This window comes from Alosa alosa, chromosome 6 (genome assembly GCF_017589495.1).
Source record: "Alosa alosa isolate M-15738 ecotype Scorff River chromosome 6, AALO_Geno_1.1, whole genome shotgun sequence".
In the NCBI taxonomy this organism is placed as follows: domain Eukaryota; kingdom Metazoa; phylum Chordata; class Actinopteri; order Clupeiformes; family Clupeidae; genus Alosa; species Alosa alosa.
In genome coordinates this window covers 30,790,423-30,804,356 of record NC_063194.1, presented here as the reverse complement: position 1 = coordinate 30,804,356, position 13,934 = coordinate 30,790,423, and the positions used below count along the sequence as shown (strand labels likewise).

At 44.2% G+C, this 13,934-nt stretch overlaps 1 protein-coding gene across 1 annotated transcript in view; it reads left to right on the top strand.

Annotated features, from left to right (window-relative positions):
• LOC125296454 (protein phosphatase 1 regulatory subunit 1B-like) overlaps positions 1 to 13,934 on the top strand; it is an 18,427-nt gene continuing 4,493 nt past the window's right edge. Inside the window, exons 1-2 of the mRNA XM_048246371.1 lie at positions 1 to 440; positions 13,431 to 13,514. Coding sequence (XP_048102328.1) covers positions 324 to 440; positions 13,431 to 13,514 — 201 coding nt within the window. The 5' untranslated portion in view covers positions 1 to 323. The remainder of the gene's footprint in view (positions 441 to 13,430; positions 13,515 to 13,934) is intronic.

Below are 13,934 nucleotides of genomic sequence, written 5' to 3'. Positions count from 1 at the left end.
GAGAGAGGACGGACAGAGACAGAGAAGTCTAGTTATCAACAGAGAGTAGGTGGCTGAACACTAGAGAGAGAAAGAGAGAGAGAGAGAGAGAGAGAAGGAGGGTGTAAAACACAGAGTTATCTGCTGTATACTCTGTAGCAGAGAGCTACTCTCCCTTGATGAACTGAGGACACCAGACTCTTGCTGGTCTATTCTCACTGGATCACGGAGACAGGGCTCAGCCTCAACCCAAAGCGAGAGCAAGAGGACAACACACACACACACACACACACACACACACACACACACACACACACACACACACAGAGGTACAGGACGGAGTGATGGAGCCCTTTCTGTCTGCTGATATGGAGGGAGAAGAGGCAAAGGACAGGAGGAAGATACAGTTCTCCGTTCCATCAGCGGTACCGACCCAGTTGGACCCACGTCAAGTAGAGATGGTAAGTGCAGGGTGTGTGTGGGGTGTGTGTGTGTGTGTGTGTGTGTGTGTGAGTGAGTGAGTGACTGTTTGTGTGTTTGTGTCTGAGTAATTGACATACATAGAAGTCAGTTTCTGAATAACCTCAGGATTCTTTGGAAATTATGTAGGGAGTCTTAAGTCACACACACACAGCTACACAAACACACACACAGGGAACAAAGACACACACACACACATACACACACGACTCACAAACCCAGCTCTATTCTTTGTTTCCTATGTTATTTAATGTCATTTCACACAGCATCAAAGAGACAGAAGGCTCTGCCTCGCTGTCTCCCCCTCTCTCCCTCTCTCTCTCCCTCCCTCTCTCTCTCACACACACACACACACAAGGAAACAGAAACATCATGACAATCATGTTACAGTAATATCAACAGCATGACAATCATGTTACATTAATGTTGTATGTAAGTGTGTGTGTGTGACAGAGTATAGAATAGGACATGCAAACATGCATCCATCTCTTTATCGTGTGCGATGGGACAGAAAATAGTTCAAGTCATTAAGAAAGGTGGTTGATCAACAAGTGAGCCCTTTGCCATCATTAAGAAAAGCGAAAGAGTTATAAAGAGCAAAAGATACAGAGAATAATGAACACAAGTGGCACAAGTGCACAAAAGTACAAGTGCACAAAAGTACAAGGGCACAAGGACACAAGGGCACAAGGACACAAGGATACAAGGGCATAAGGATACAAGGGTACAAGGGCACAAGGGCACAAGGATACAAGGATACAAGGGTACAAGTGCACAAGGGTACAAGGGTACAAGTGCACAAGGGCTCAAGGTAGGAACATGAGGAGGGCAGGAGGGAAAGAGAGACAAAGGGATCTGGTCAGGAAGAAACACAGTAAGTAAGGGCGTTTTCACACCTGCCTCATTTGGTCCGGACCTTCAGACTTTTTTTCAGTTTGGTCTGAACCAAAATTGCATGTGAGAAAAGTGCCTTGGACCACGGTCCGGATCAAAAGACCAAACTTTGGTCCGACCAAAAGAGGGTGTCTCATTCTGGATCAAACTGAACCATGGTTCGGTTCGTTTGCAGTATGAGAACTCTTAGATGGTTCGGACTTTCGGACCCTCTACAGGAAGTTAAGGCAGCTAGCTACTATAGAAGAAGAAAAATAACTGGACAATAAATAGCCTAAAATTAGCTGCGGACGCACGTGGGGAGAGGAGGAGAAACAGCCTATTTAATTACTATTTTGGTCTGACAATTTAGTCTAAAAGTCAGTTAGAAAATATGGACATCTACAACATTGAGAGGATGAGAGAGAGAGGACAGCATAGCATAGCCTACCATCTGTATGTTTCTCTCAGTTACTTTGCCACTTTTCTCAGATCAGAATGGTAATTCTCAAAACTGTTTGTTCAAACTGCATATCATCTTATCACTTGTGCACATAAATCCATCCCTGATCAAATGGATACAATGTAAATAAACATGAACATTGGTTCGGTCCTTGTTCCGGACTTAAAGCGGCCCTAAAACAAATATCAATCAGGGACTTTCTTTTATAGTTACTGATTTAGGGACTATCCTTTAATTACTGATCATCAGAGACTATCCTTTAATTACTAATTTATTTACAGATTTACAGATTAGCAATATCCTGCCCTGATTATCGGCCTGGCTGACTGGCACTCTTGGCACCAAGCAGTGTCCACTCCAGTGACCTCTAGGTGACCTTAAGGTCAGATGGTCGTGGGATTACAAGCTGGTTCAGGTCACTGTGTGTGTGTGTGTGTGTGTGTGTGTGTGTAAATATGTGCTGATTTCGGTCACAGTGTATTAGGGCAACATCCAGTATAGCGAAACAGCTATGTGGAGGAGGAATGCTGAGAGTCTGTGGACAAGGGCACAGGGGGCAAATCTATCATGCCACATCTGCTGTTTACCAACTTCAGCTAAGGCATGCACTCATGCACTCGTGCCCACACACACACACATACAAATACACACACACACACACACACACACACACACACACACACACACACAAACACACACACACACTCCCACGCACACACACGGATACTGATATACCCACCCTCACACACACATATTTTAACATCACATCCTCACTCAGAAACAGTTTTGGCTACCTGCCCTCTGACATTCTGGCTGCCGTGAGAAACTTTTCACTTGACTTGAGATAATGCGAGTTTATGGTTTTGTGTGTGTGTGTGTGTGTGTGTGTGTGTGTGTGTGTGTCTGTCTGTGGCTGTGTTTGGATGAACAACCTTGGGATTACTGATGTATTGTGGGAGGTTTTAGTGGCGGCTGGAGTGTTAGCACATGGATGAGCAGATCTTTGAGCCTTTGTATGTGGAGAGGGGACCTAGGGGTGCCTCCAACCCACTCCTGAGACAGAGGGGAGGCTATCCCCTGAAAGCCTTATTTATTCACACACACACACACACACACACACACCACAGACACACATAGACACACACAGACACACACACACACACACACACACACACACCACACAGACACATACACACACACACATGCAGACACACACACACATGCAGACAGACACACACACACACACACACACACACACACACACACACACTCACACGCGCAGACACACACAGACACACACACAGACACACAGACACGTACACACACACTCACACATGCAGACACACACACACACACAGGCACACACACACACACACACACACACACACACACACACACACACACAGGCACAGCTCGTGAAAAGCTTATTTATTTCTCTTTGACTGAATGAAAAGTTAATGTGTTGTGTTTGTACGCATCTGTGTGTATGCATGTGTTATGGTGCATGGTTGTGGTTTATGTGTGTTTGTGTATGTGTGTGTGTGTGTGTGTGTGTGTATATTCATGCATGCATAGTTCCTAAACTCTAATGCATGAGTGCATTTTGAATATGTTGAAGTAAAACAACATCCCAGAATAGTAGCATACAAATTGAAATTGTACTGTCAGACAGACAACTGAACACAGAGAGAGATCAGAGAGACAGACAGACAGACAGACAGATAGACAGATCAAGTGGAGAGAGAAGAGAGAGAGAGAGGGAAGACTGGAGCAGGGTAAAAGAGAAGACAAGGCAATGCTTACTTTCATAGTAAATGAATGTAGCTGAGATGTGTCGCAAAATATATAAAGCCAGCTTCTGGTGAATGATTAAATACATTCCTTCTGACATATGCAAAACACAGACATGAGGGTGAGAGAGATGGGGAGAGAGAGAGAGAGGGGGAGAGAGAGTGAAAGAGAGAAAGTGAAAGAGAGAGAGAGAGAGACTTATACAGAGTTGATTCATTGGTTTTAAGCTACACAGAAACTTTCTCTCTTGAGCTTATATTCTGTGATTGACACCTCCCACATTCCCAAACCCTCACAGTGGACATGGCGGCAGGCCAGCAGGGATGAGATGTTTGTGTCTCACACACACAAACACACACACACACAAAAACACACACACACACAGTGGACATGGCGGCAGGCCAGCAGGCCAGCAGGGATGAGATGTTTGTGTTTTGATGTTGTGGTTGGGTTGTCTCACACACACACACACACACACACACACACACAGACACACACACACACATGCGCACACATGCACACACACACACACACACACACACACAAACACAAACACACACACGTCTTACTCTCTCTGTCTCACACACACACAAACACACACACACACACACACACACACGCACACACACACACACACACATACACACGCACACACACACAAGCTCTCACTCTCTCTGTCTCTCTCTCACATAGTCAACATAGAACAGTCATTCATGGGCAGTGTATAGTGTTGTAACTTGATGGTTGTTGTACTTGCTTTAAAGTTGCTTTAGATAAAGGTGTCTGCTAAATGGATAAACACAGATATAAAGGATCTGTGTTCAAAATGAGGTGATGTAACAGCACGCCCCCACCTTTTGAAGTATCAGATATTTAGTATTTGCATGTTATAGTTTTATAGACGTGTTTTGCATAGACACTCAAACAGCTCTTTGTTTGAGGAAGTGACTTTTCAGAGGGGACTGTTAGAAAGTGAATAAGTTTATAACCTTTAAGCTTCTGAGAATAGGGGTGAGACACACACACACAGACATGCATGCACGCACACACACACACACGCACACACACACACAGACACTCACACTGTTAATGCATAGTCAAACACTGTCATCAATAATTGGCCATCTAAGGGAATTCTATCATGACCTTGGAGTCTGAGCCCTTCAACACACCATTGAAATGATTTATGATACAGTATTTACTGACATTTAGGGGCTGAGTTTCCTCTTTACCTCAAGATAGTTAGTAATTATAAAATAGATAATCTAAGCTGTAATCATCACTACTGTGTCACTGTGAATTGGATAGTTGTTTAGGGGCGAGATGAGAAGTTTACAATGATGGCACATGGTATACAACTCAATAAACATTTTCTGTTGAAACAAACTGTCTAAATGTAAAATTGCAATGAAAAGTGCAAAAGTGACAAGAATATTGAAAAATATTAACTAAACGAGATGACAGAAATCCAAGTGGCAAGCATGTATAAGATCACTGCAGTGAAAGATGCAGCTTCTCCATGGTGTAACATCCGCACGCTAGAAAATGCCTTCAGCAGCACCGCATGTTAGCGCTGCTGTCATGCTTACAGTAACATGGTGAGGGATCCAGAAGACTTAGAGTGAGCTGCCAGGTGCTGCTGCATGCGCCTGTGGCTTTTATGAACACTTAAGCAGAGAAATGGGCACAGTGGGGGGTACTTGTCCCAGGGGGGGGGGTACTTGTCCCACCCCCTCCCCTTAAAGGTTGAATCAGTGATTGCAGGCCCAAAAAAGGCCCCAAACATAAGTGATCACATTCATCTAATCTTTCCTAAAGATCCGCTAGCTGCCCGCTCCATAAGCATGCCGTCAAAAAAATGCGTCTCTGTAGGCGGCCTAGGCTCTGAGATCTGCACACAAAAACAATTGCTACCAACAAGTCTTGCCAACCTCTCAAAGGCAAAATAAAGTGTTCCAACCAATAACGATGGGCGTTCAGGAGAGTGTCAATTGCACAGGAGGGAGGGGGAGGGAGTAGCGAGCTAGCTCTGTTTTATTTGAACGTCAACAGAACTGAAGTCTTATAAACTAGGACAGGGTAGCTACAACTCTGATCTCTATTTAAGTTACTTCTTTCAGACCAACGTTTCGGTAAATAGCCTTTATCAAGGTTAATATGAAAGGTAAATAGCCTTTATCAAGGTTAATATGAAAGGTAAATAGCCTTTATCAAGGTTAACATGAAAGGTAAATAGCCTTTATCAAGGTTAACATGAAAGGTAAATAGCCTTTATCAAGGTTAAGATGAAATTGGGTAGCCTTTATCAAGGTTAACATGAAACTACTCACATCCCTAAGGTTAAGACCAGGACACAGTTCTCAAGGCCTTGGTTCTCAAGGTCTCTAAGACCAGGACACAGTTCTCAAGGTCTCTAAGACCAGGACACAGTTCTCAAGGTCTCTAAGACCAGGACACAGTTCTCAAGGTCTCTAAGACCTGGACACAGTTCTCTAAGAAGGTCTCTAAGACCAGGACACAGTTCTCAAGGTCTCTAAGACCAGGACACAGTTCTCAAGGTCTCTAAGACCAGGACACAGTTCTCAAGGTCTCTAAGACCTGGACACAGTTCTCAAGGTCTCTAAGACCAGGACACAGTTCTCAAGGTCTCTAAGACCAGGACACAGTTCTCGAGGTCTCTAAGACCAGGACACAGTTCTCAAGGTCTCTAAGACCAGGACACAGTTCTCGAGGTCTCTAAAGGTCTCTAAGACCAGGACACAGTTCTCAAAGGTCTCTAAGACCAGGACACAGTTCTCGAGGTCTCTAAGACCAGGACACAGTTCTCAAGGTCTCTAAGACCAGGACACAGTTCTCAAGGTCTCTAAGACCAGGACACAGTTCTCAAGGTCTCTAAGACCAGGACACAGTTCTCGAGGTCTCTAAAGGTCTCTAAGACCAGGACACAGTTCTCAAGGTCTCTAAGACCAGGACACAGTTCTCGAGGTCTCTAAGACCAGGACACAGTTCTCGAGGTCTCTAAGACCAGGACACAGTTCTCAAGGTCTCTAAGACCAGGACACAGTTCTCGAGGTCTCTAAGACCAGGACACAGTTCTCAAGGTCTCTAAGACCAGGACACAGTTCTCGAGGTCTCTAAAGGTCTCTAAGACCAGGACACACAAGTCTCTAAGACCAGGAGGGGTCTCTAAGACCAGGACACAGTTCTCGGGGTCTCTAAGACCAGGACACAGTTCTCAAGGTCTCTAAGACCAGGACACAGTTCTCAGGGTCTCTAAGGTCTCTAAGACCAGGACACAGTTCTCCAGGTCTCTCTAAGACCAGGACACAGTTCTCGAGGTCTCTAAGACCTGGACACAGTTCTCAAGGTCTCTAAGACCTGGACACAGTTCTCGAGGTCTCTAAAGGTCTCTAAGACCAGGACACAGTTCTCGAGGTCTCTAAGACCAGGACACAGTTCTCAAGGTCTCTAAGACCAGGACACAGTTCTCGAGGTCTCTAAGACCAGGACACAGTTCTCAAGGTCTCTAAGACCAGGACACAGTTCTCGAGGTCTCTAAGACCAGGACACGGTTCTTGAGACCAGGACACAGTTCTTGAGGTCTCTAAGACCAGGACACAGTTCTCAAGGTCTCTAAGACCAGGACACGGTTCTTGAGACCAGGACACAGTTCTTGAGGTCTCTAAGACCAGGACATGGTTCTTGAGGTCTCTAAGACCAGGACACGGTTCTTGAGGTCTCTAAGACCAGGACACAGTTCTTGAGACCAGGACACAGTTCTTGAGGTCTCTAAGACCAGGACACAGTTCTTGAGACCAGGTCACAGTTCCTGACTTCTCTAAGACCAGGACACAGTTCTCGAGGTCTCTATGACCAGGACACGGTTCCCGGGCGCTTGTGTGCGTGAGACTGTGAGTATTACTGTGTGTGTGTGTGTGTGTGTGTGTGTGTGTGTCTTGAGGTAAAGAGGAAACTCATCCCCTAAATGTCAGTATATACTGTGTCATAAATCATTTGCAATGGTGTGTTGAAGGCCTCAGACTCCAAGGTCATTGACTATGCACTAACAGTGTGAGTGTCTGTATGTGTGTGTGTGTGCGTGTCACAGATTCTGTACATCAGGATTCTTTGTAAATTGCAGAGGGAGTCTTTAGGCACAGACACACACACACAGACACACACACACAAACCCAGCTTCATTCTTTGTCCCCTATGTTAATTAATGTAATTTCACACTTGCTTTCACACTTGCTAGTGTTTGTTGGGAAGAATGCTCAGAGTAGTGTTTGTTGGAAGGAATGTTGTTGATCTGGGTTTTGGTTTCCTTGGGTTGCTCTTTTAATGACGTACAGGAAGCCTGTCCCTGTCCAGGGATTCAATCTGATGATGACTATCCTGGTCTGGATAGCTCGATTTTGGATTGATTTAGTATGTGGTACAATGAGCTTTTAAATATGCAGCCACATGAACAAAGGACTCAAATGCTCCCTTGATATGTATCTGGCAGAGTGTATCTCCTCTGCAGTGTCTCTTATGGAGATTCCTTTATTGAAGGCTGATATGTTTTTTATAGTATGTTTTTTTATTTCATTTATTCTTTATGTGTCAGGACAGTGAGGAGAAAATGAGTGGTAGAGAGAGATGACGAGAGGGTTCAGAAAAATGATCTTAAGTCACACTTGAATCTGGGTCTCTTTGTTTGGGCACTGGTTCAGGATGCCGAAGTGACTGATGAACTATGTTGTCCCTGAAGGATATGCTTGTGGCTCGTCGCAGATTATTCTTTACAGTGCTCATGACCTCTAGTGACCTTCAGCTTGGTGCACAAGTGACACCTGCAGGTCAAGCCCAGTGTGCTTTTCTCCTCACGTAGTTCAAACGCTGGATTACAGTCGTACATACCGCCCGCAGACCCCTCCGCTAATCTGATCCTGCTGTCTGGACTCTGGCGCTTAACCACTCAGTCTGATTAGAACAGAGAGCAAGCAGCTTTTTTCATCAGTTCCTGAAATATAAATGGATTCATTGGTTTGCTTTTAATGTTAGTATTGGAGAGAGACGTTGCTGATAGGTTGCTGACCATTGGGTTGGGTAAGGTGAGGCAACTGAGGAAAACAGTTAATGATAATAAATAATAATACATTTTATTTATAATACATCATAGATCTCAAAGTTCTGCAGGTTAAAAACAAAAAAGATGAGCAGTTTAACGAAAAAGAAGAAAAAGGAAAAATTTAAAGAACATCTAAAGGGGACCAAAAGCTTTGCTAAAAAGAAATGTCTTAAGACCTTTTTTAAAACAGTCAGTGGATTGTGGTGCCCTAAGGTGTCAAGGAGGGCATTCGTGGATGTGGGGCAGACGTGGGGCAGCAGCACAGAAGGCCCTATCTCCCATAGTCCTGAGTCTGGTTCTGGGTGTGTGGAGGAGGTTTGAGTGAGTGGAGCGGAGGGAGCATGTTGTGTTTTGTGGGTTGATCATTTCTTTGAGGTGTGTGTGTGTGGGGGGGGGCATCATAGATATAGAAAGCTAGAGACCGCAATGACTGTCGAGATCTATTAGGTGACATCGCAAACGTGGCCGCCATATTGCTGGAGGCTACACCTTTACTGTCTATGGCAACACTTGCCGGCAATCAGAGACACCTGTCTGATTTCCAGTCAGAGTCACATGCTCCTCCTTTGGCCTCCAGTTACTGTTGCCCCACCAAGATGGCGGCGCTATTTACGTACATTCTGGAGCCCAATGCGGCATCTAGCTTTCTAATACCTATGGTGGCCATGTCCATGGATGCACTGGTGTGTGAGGAGGGAAACCTTGTACTCAATCCTGGTGGAGACGGGAAGCCAGTGGAGTGAGTGGAGAATGGAGGTAATGTGCTCATGTTTCCATACGTTTCCGCAGTTGTGGGAATCATAAAGTACAGTCAGAAAGCAGGGCAGAGACTGACATTTGTCCTCAGTCACGTATGTTATGGGATCTCATACTGCATGTTCTAATCAGTCACGTATGTTATGGTATCTCATACTGCATGTTCTAATCAGTCACGTATGTTATGGTATCTCATACTGCATGTTCTAATCAGTCACGTATGTTATGGTATCTCATACTGCATGTTCTAATCAGTCAAACAGCACACACATTAATAAAAAATAAATAAATTTCTGACATGCCCGAAATCTAACCCAGGAGTGTTGATCGATGTGAGCCTGCTCAAACTGCATGTCAAAGAGCGGACGAGAATTAAGCCCGATTCTAAAGTTTGTTGAAACAAATGAATTGGGTTAAAATCAGACCAAAAACATACTGTGTATTTCAGGCTTAACAAGGCTTCCTGTCACTAAAAGTGTGTTCAAATTTGCAAACCTGGCGAACGTTTGTGAACATTTGCAAACGTTTTCGATAGGTAGAGATAGATAGATAGATACTTTATTGATCCCCAAGGAGAAATTCAAGGTGATTCTGATTGCATTGGCGTTGCCAATGCGCACAAAAGGTTTGAGGAGGTGGGGGGCTGGACTGATGCCACTGTCTGGTACCTCAGGATTGTCAGTGCAATAATATTGGTCACCATGACATTTCTTGGCTTTCTGGGATTGTGGATACCTTTTGGTTGAGGGAACATCTAACCTTGTGACTGGGTATGTTTATGTTTTTTGGGTGCTATGGAATTGTAGGCACTGTTACCCAAAAGTTGTTGGATTGAATCTTGTGTAAATCCAAAAGGAAACGTTTATATTGCTATTGGGGCAGTAGTATAGTGGATATACTGTAGAGCATGAAGCGAATATCCCAAAGCTGGGGGGCCTTCAGTACCTGCAGCTGTGGAAAGTTTCAGATACATAGGTCCTCATTCATCCAGATAGGAACAAGTCTCTTCCTGACCAATATAGGCTGGGTCTTTGTAGGAATTTTTAGAGGGTAAAATGTGAATTTAGAAGTTGTAAAAGTGAAAAATGGGCACAAAAAGACTCATCTCCAGCAGTATGGCCCATTCCCCTGTGTTCAGCTCCTCTGTGTTCAGCTCCACTGTGTTCAGCTCCCCTGTGTTCAGCTTCTCTGTGTTCAGCCCAGGCCCACTCTCCTGTGTTCAGAGAGAGAGAGAGATTTAGCAGACACTTTTATCCAAAGCGACAGGGTTTCACAATGTCAGGTTTGGGATTTGAATCCAGCATGACTCCAGTGTGTTTCTGAGGCATCCCCTGCTTTCTGATGCTATAGGATCCTCAGACTGACGAGAGCAGTGACCACATGTCCATTAAACATGGCTGATGATGAGCGTATCTCCATTAAACGATGCAGACTTCCGTAGGAGGACTCTAGATTGAGTCTTTGAGTAAATTCTCAAAGTATATAGGCTAAATATAAGTAAATAATTGTAACATCCAAAAATGTCCTTTGCCAAAATGAGTATTGTGTTCATATAGTGTTAGCATAAACAGTTCGAACGGATAGCGTCGAGATGCCCAGTTGGGTCGCTCTCTCTGTCCAGCGCTGTCTCTGTACTTTACGTACAACGTAGTTCCACTATGATGGAATAAGCATGTACATGCTCATTTTATAACCCAAACCACTGTGTCCAAACACCTTGTCAGTCTGAAGTGGAGTGCGTGTGAGAAAAGCATGTGGTGCACCTCTCTCTTGCGCCTCGCGCCTGGGTGCCGGTGTCAGAGCGCAGTATAAGCGTCAGTATAATTACTCACAGATGTGAAGCGGTCCTGATGCAGGTGACTGTGATGAGTGATGCTGGATGCGCCATCATCCGCGTGATGAGATGAGGCTTCTAAGTATAGCCTGCTGGTTGGATGTGCTGGATTCGGTTGCCCTGACGATAGAACTCTCTCATCACGCTGTTCTATCTACATCTGGCATACTGAGTGATTCATTGTGAAACTGTGAAGGCGAGGAAATTAATGGATTTAATCAAGAAGATGAAAAGAATCATTTTCGGTTCATTTCAAATTCAATTATGAAGTTGAAATAAAGGTGAAGTTTAAGTCACAATTGTGTTGACAGTACATGTGTGTGTGTGTGTGTGTGTGTCTGTGTGTGTGTGTGTGTGTGTGTCTGTGTGTATGTTGTAAAATAAAAGTGCCCATCCATTAAATCGCATGTGAGAGTTCAATATGAAGGTTAACTCAACTGTTAATCTGGTGGACTGCATGGTACTGGTACATTGTTGTGTTGTGTGTGTGTGTGTGTGTGTGTGTGTGTGTGTTCTGATAGACTGCATGGTGTGTTGGTGTGTGTGTGGTTGGTCATCTCTGTGTTTCTAAGCTTATGTGTGTGTGTCCTTGAGCGATACCATTTGTTATGTGTGGGTGGAGTACAAATATAGAAAGTTACTCACCATAAGTACAGTATGTGTTGGCATGTGTTTGAGGGTGTCTGTGTGTGTGCGTGCGTGTGTGTGCGTGTGTGTGTGTGTGCGCGTGTGTGTGTGTGTGTGTGTGTGTGTTTAAATGCACATGTATGTGGGTGGGATTGAAAGTAGGAGGCTGGACATGCACAGAATCTCATTGAGTTTTCCCAGAATCCTCCACGTGTCTTTTCATACATGCATAATCATTTACGTATCCAGTCATTTACGTATTGTATTAGGGAAGGTAGGTGTCACTCTCCCAGCACACACAGGTAAAACTCCTCAGTGCCAACGCTTACAGAAATGCATAAGCCCCATCAAATTTAACAACACTTTGAGTCTATACCATAAATCAGATGTCTTAGCTATGTTATGGTTGAATATTTGTGTGGTACCTGCTGCTGATTAGATTCTCCATTTGCCCGTGTTGCATTATGGGAAATTATTTACATAAAACCATAACAATGGAGATATGGACAGAGAGAGAGAGTAAGAGAGTGAGAGAGAGAATTTTCCCATCTTTTTTCCCTCATTGTTGTCAATGTTTCTCTTTTATTGTGCAGGTTGTAATGCTGTTTTGTTTTTGTGTTTTGGCATCACTACATACAGTCATGCTAATAAAGCAACGTTGAATTGGAAGAGAGAGAGAGCAAGAGAGAGAGATAGAGGGAGAGAGAAGGAGCGAGAGAATATACCATGTGAAGAGGGGTTTTGAATGAAAGAAAGCAGAGCAGAATTGGAGGTAAAAAGAGCAGAGCAGAGCAGTCAAGGAGGCGACACAGGAGGAAAGCTCCAAATATAATCTCACAATCTGTCCCCTCTGCACCCCAGCCAAAGCGGATGTTTCTCCTTCTCTCTCTCTCTCTCTCTTTTCTCTCTCTTTCTCTCTGTTACGTAATTCTGACCGGACCCCCCCCACACACATACACACACACACCTGGAACATCACTGATGTCACCATGGCAACAGAGTGTCAGTGGAGGTCATTATGCTGGAACACATCTGGCACAGATTCAGTTCTGATCCACACCCGAGGCTCTCTGTTCCGATCCTTTCGTGAGACTCCTTCTCTGTGACATACTGTACTCTGGAACCCAATGAAAGGCTCTTTTTTGGCTCTTTTTTCTTATTTCTCATTGATGTTTTCAAATATCTAAATAAATGTAGTGTTTGTCTTCCCGTCTTCTGTAACTGAACACACACAGAACTGATGATGGAATTTAAAAACACTGAAAGTGGGCACAGATTTAAATCAGACCCAAATCAAATCCACCTCACAGAAACCTTGTGTAGGCCTATGATCAGAGTTCAGCCAGATGACGGCCTCTTTTCCTCACAGAGGGATTTAGGTCTCAGAATGCCTATGATGTGTGAATTCCTGCAGCACAGCACAGATGCTCTTGTTTAATATAAACTCTGACTCTGGTTTAATATAAACTCTGACTCTGGTTTAATATAAACTCTAACTCTGCCACTGCTTTCAGATCCGCCGCAGGAGGCCGACCCCTGCTACGCTCTTCAGACTGACAGATCACCCCTCTCCAGAGGAGGAACTCTGCAGCCTCCAGGTGAGCTGTCTCCCCCTGCAGGTCAGGAGGGGGAGAGCATGGCTTAGGACAGTCCAAAACATTTTACACTTTAAATACATACATTTGATTAATTTAGCAGACGCTTTTATCCAAAACGACTAACACAAATGAGGAATAACATTTAGGCTACAATGCAGAACAGACGTTAGGTAACAATTAACAATTAACACCACATCAATTCTGCCACCAAGAGGATGAGAGTGTGGAGGTTTTAAGTACTGGTCAAAGTCAGAGCCTGGTGTAGTGTAGTTTAGAGTGCGCTAGAGTTCTAGAGTGTACTAGTCAAAAGTGTAGTGTAGTTTTAGAGTGCGCTAGAGTTCTAGAGTGTACTAGTTAAAGGTCCAGTATGTAAGAAATAATGGAAAATAAACTGTAACCATTCCAAAAATGATCACCATA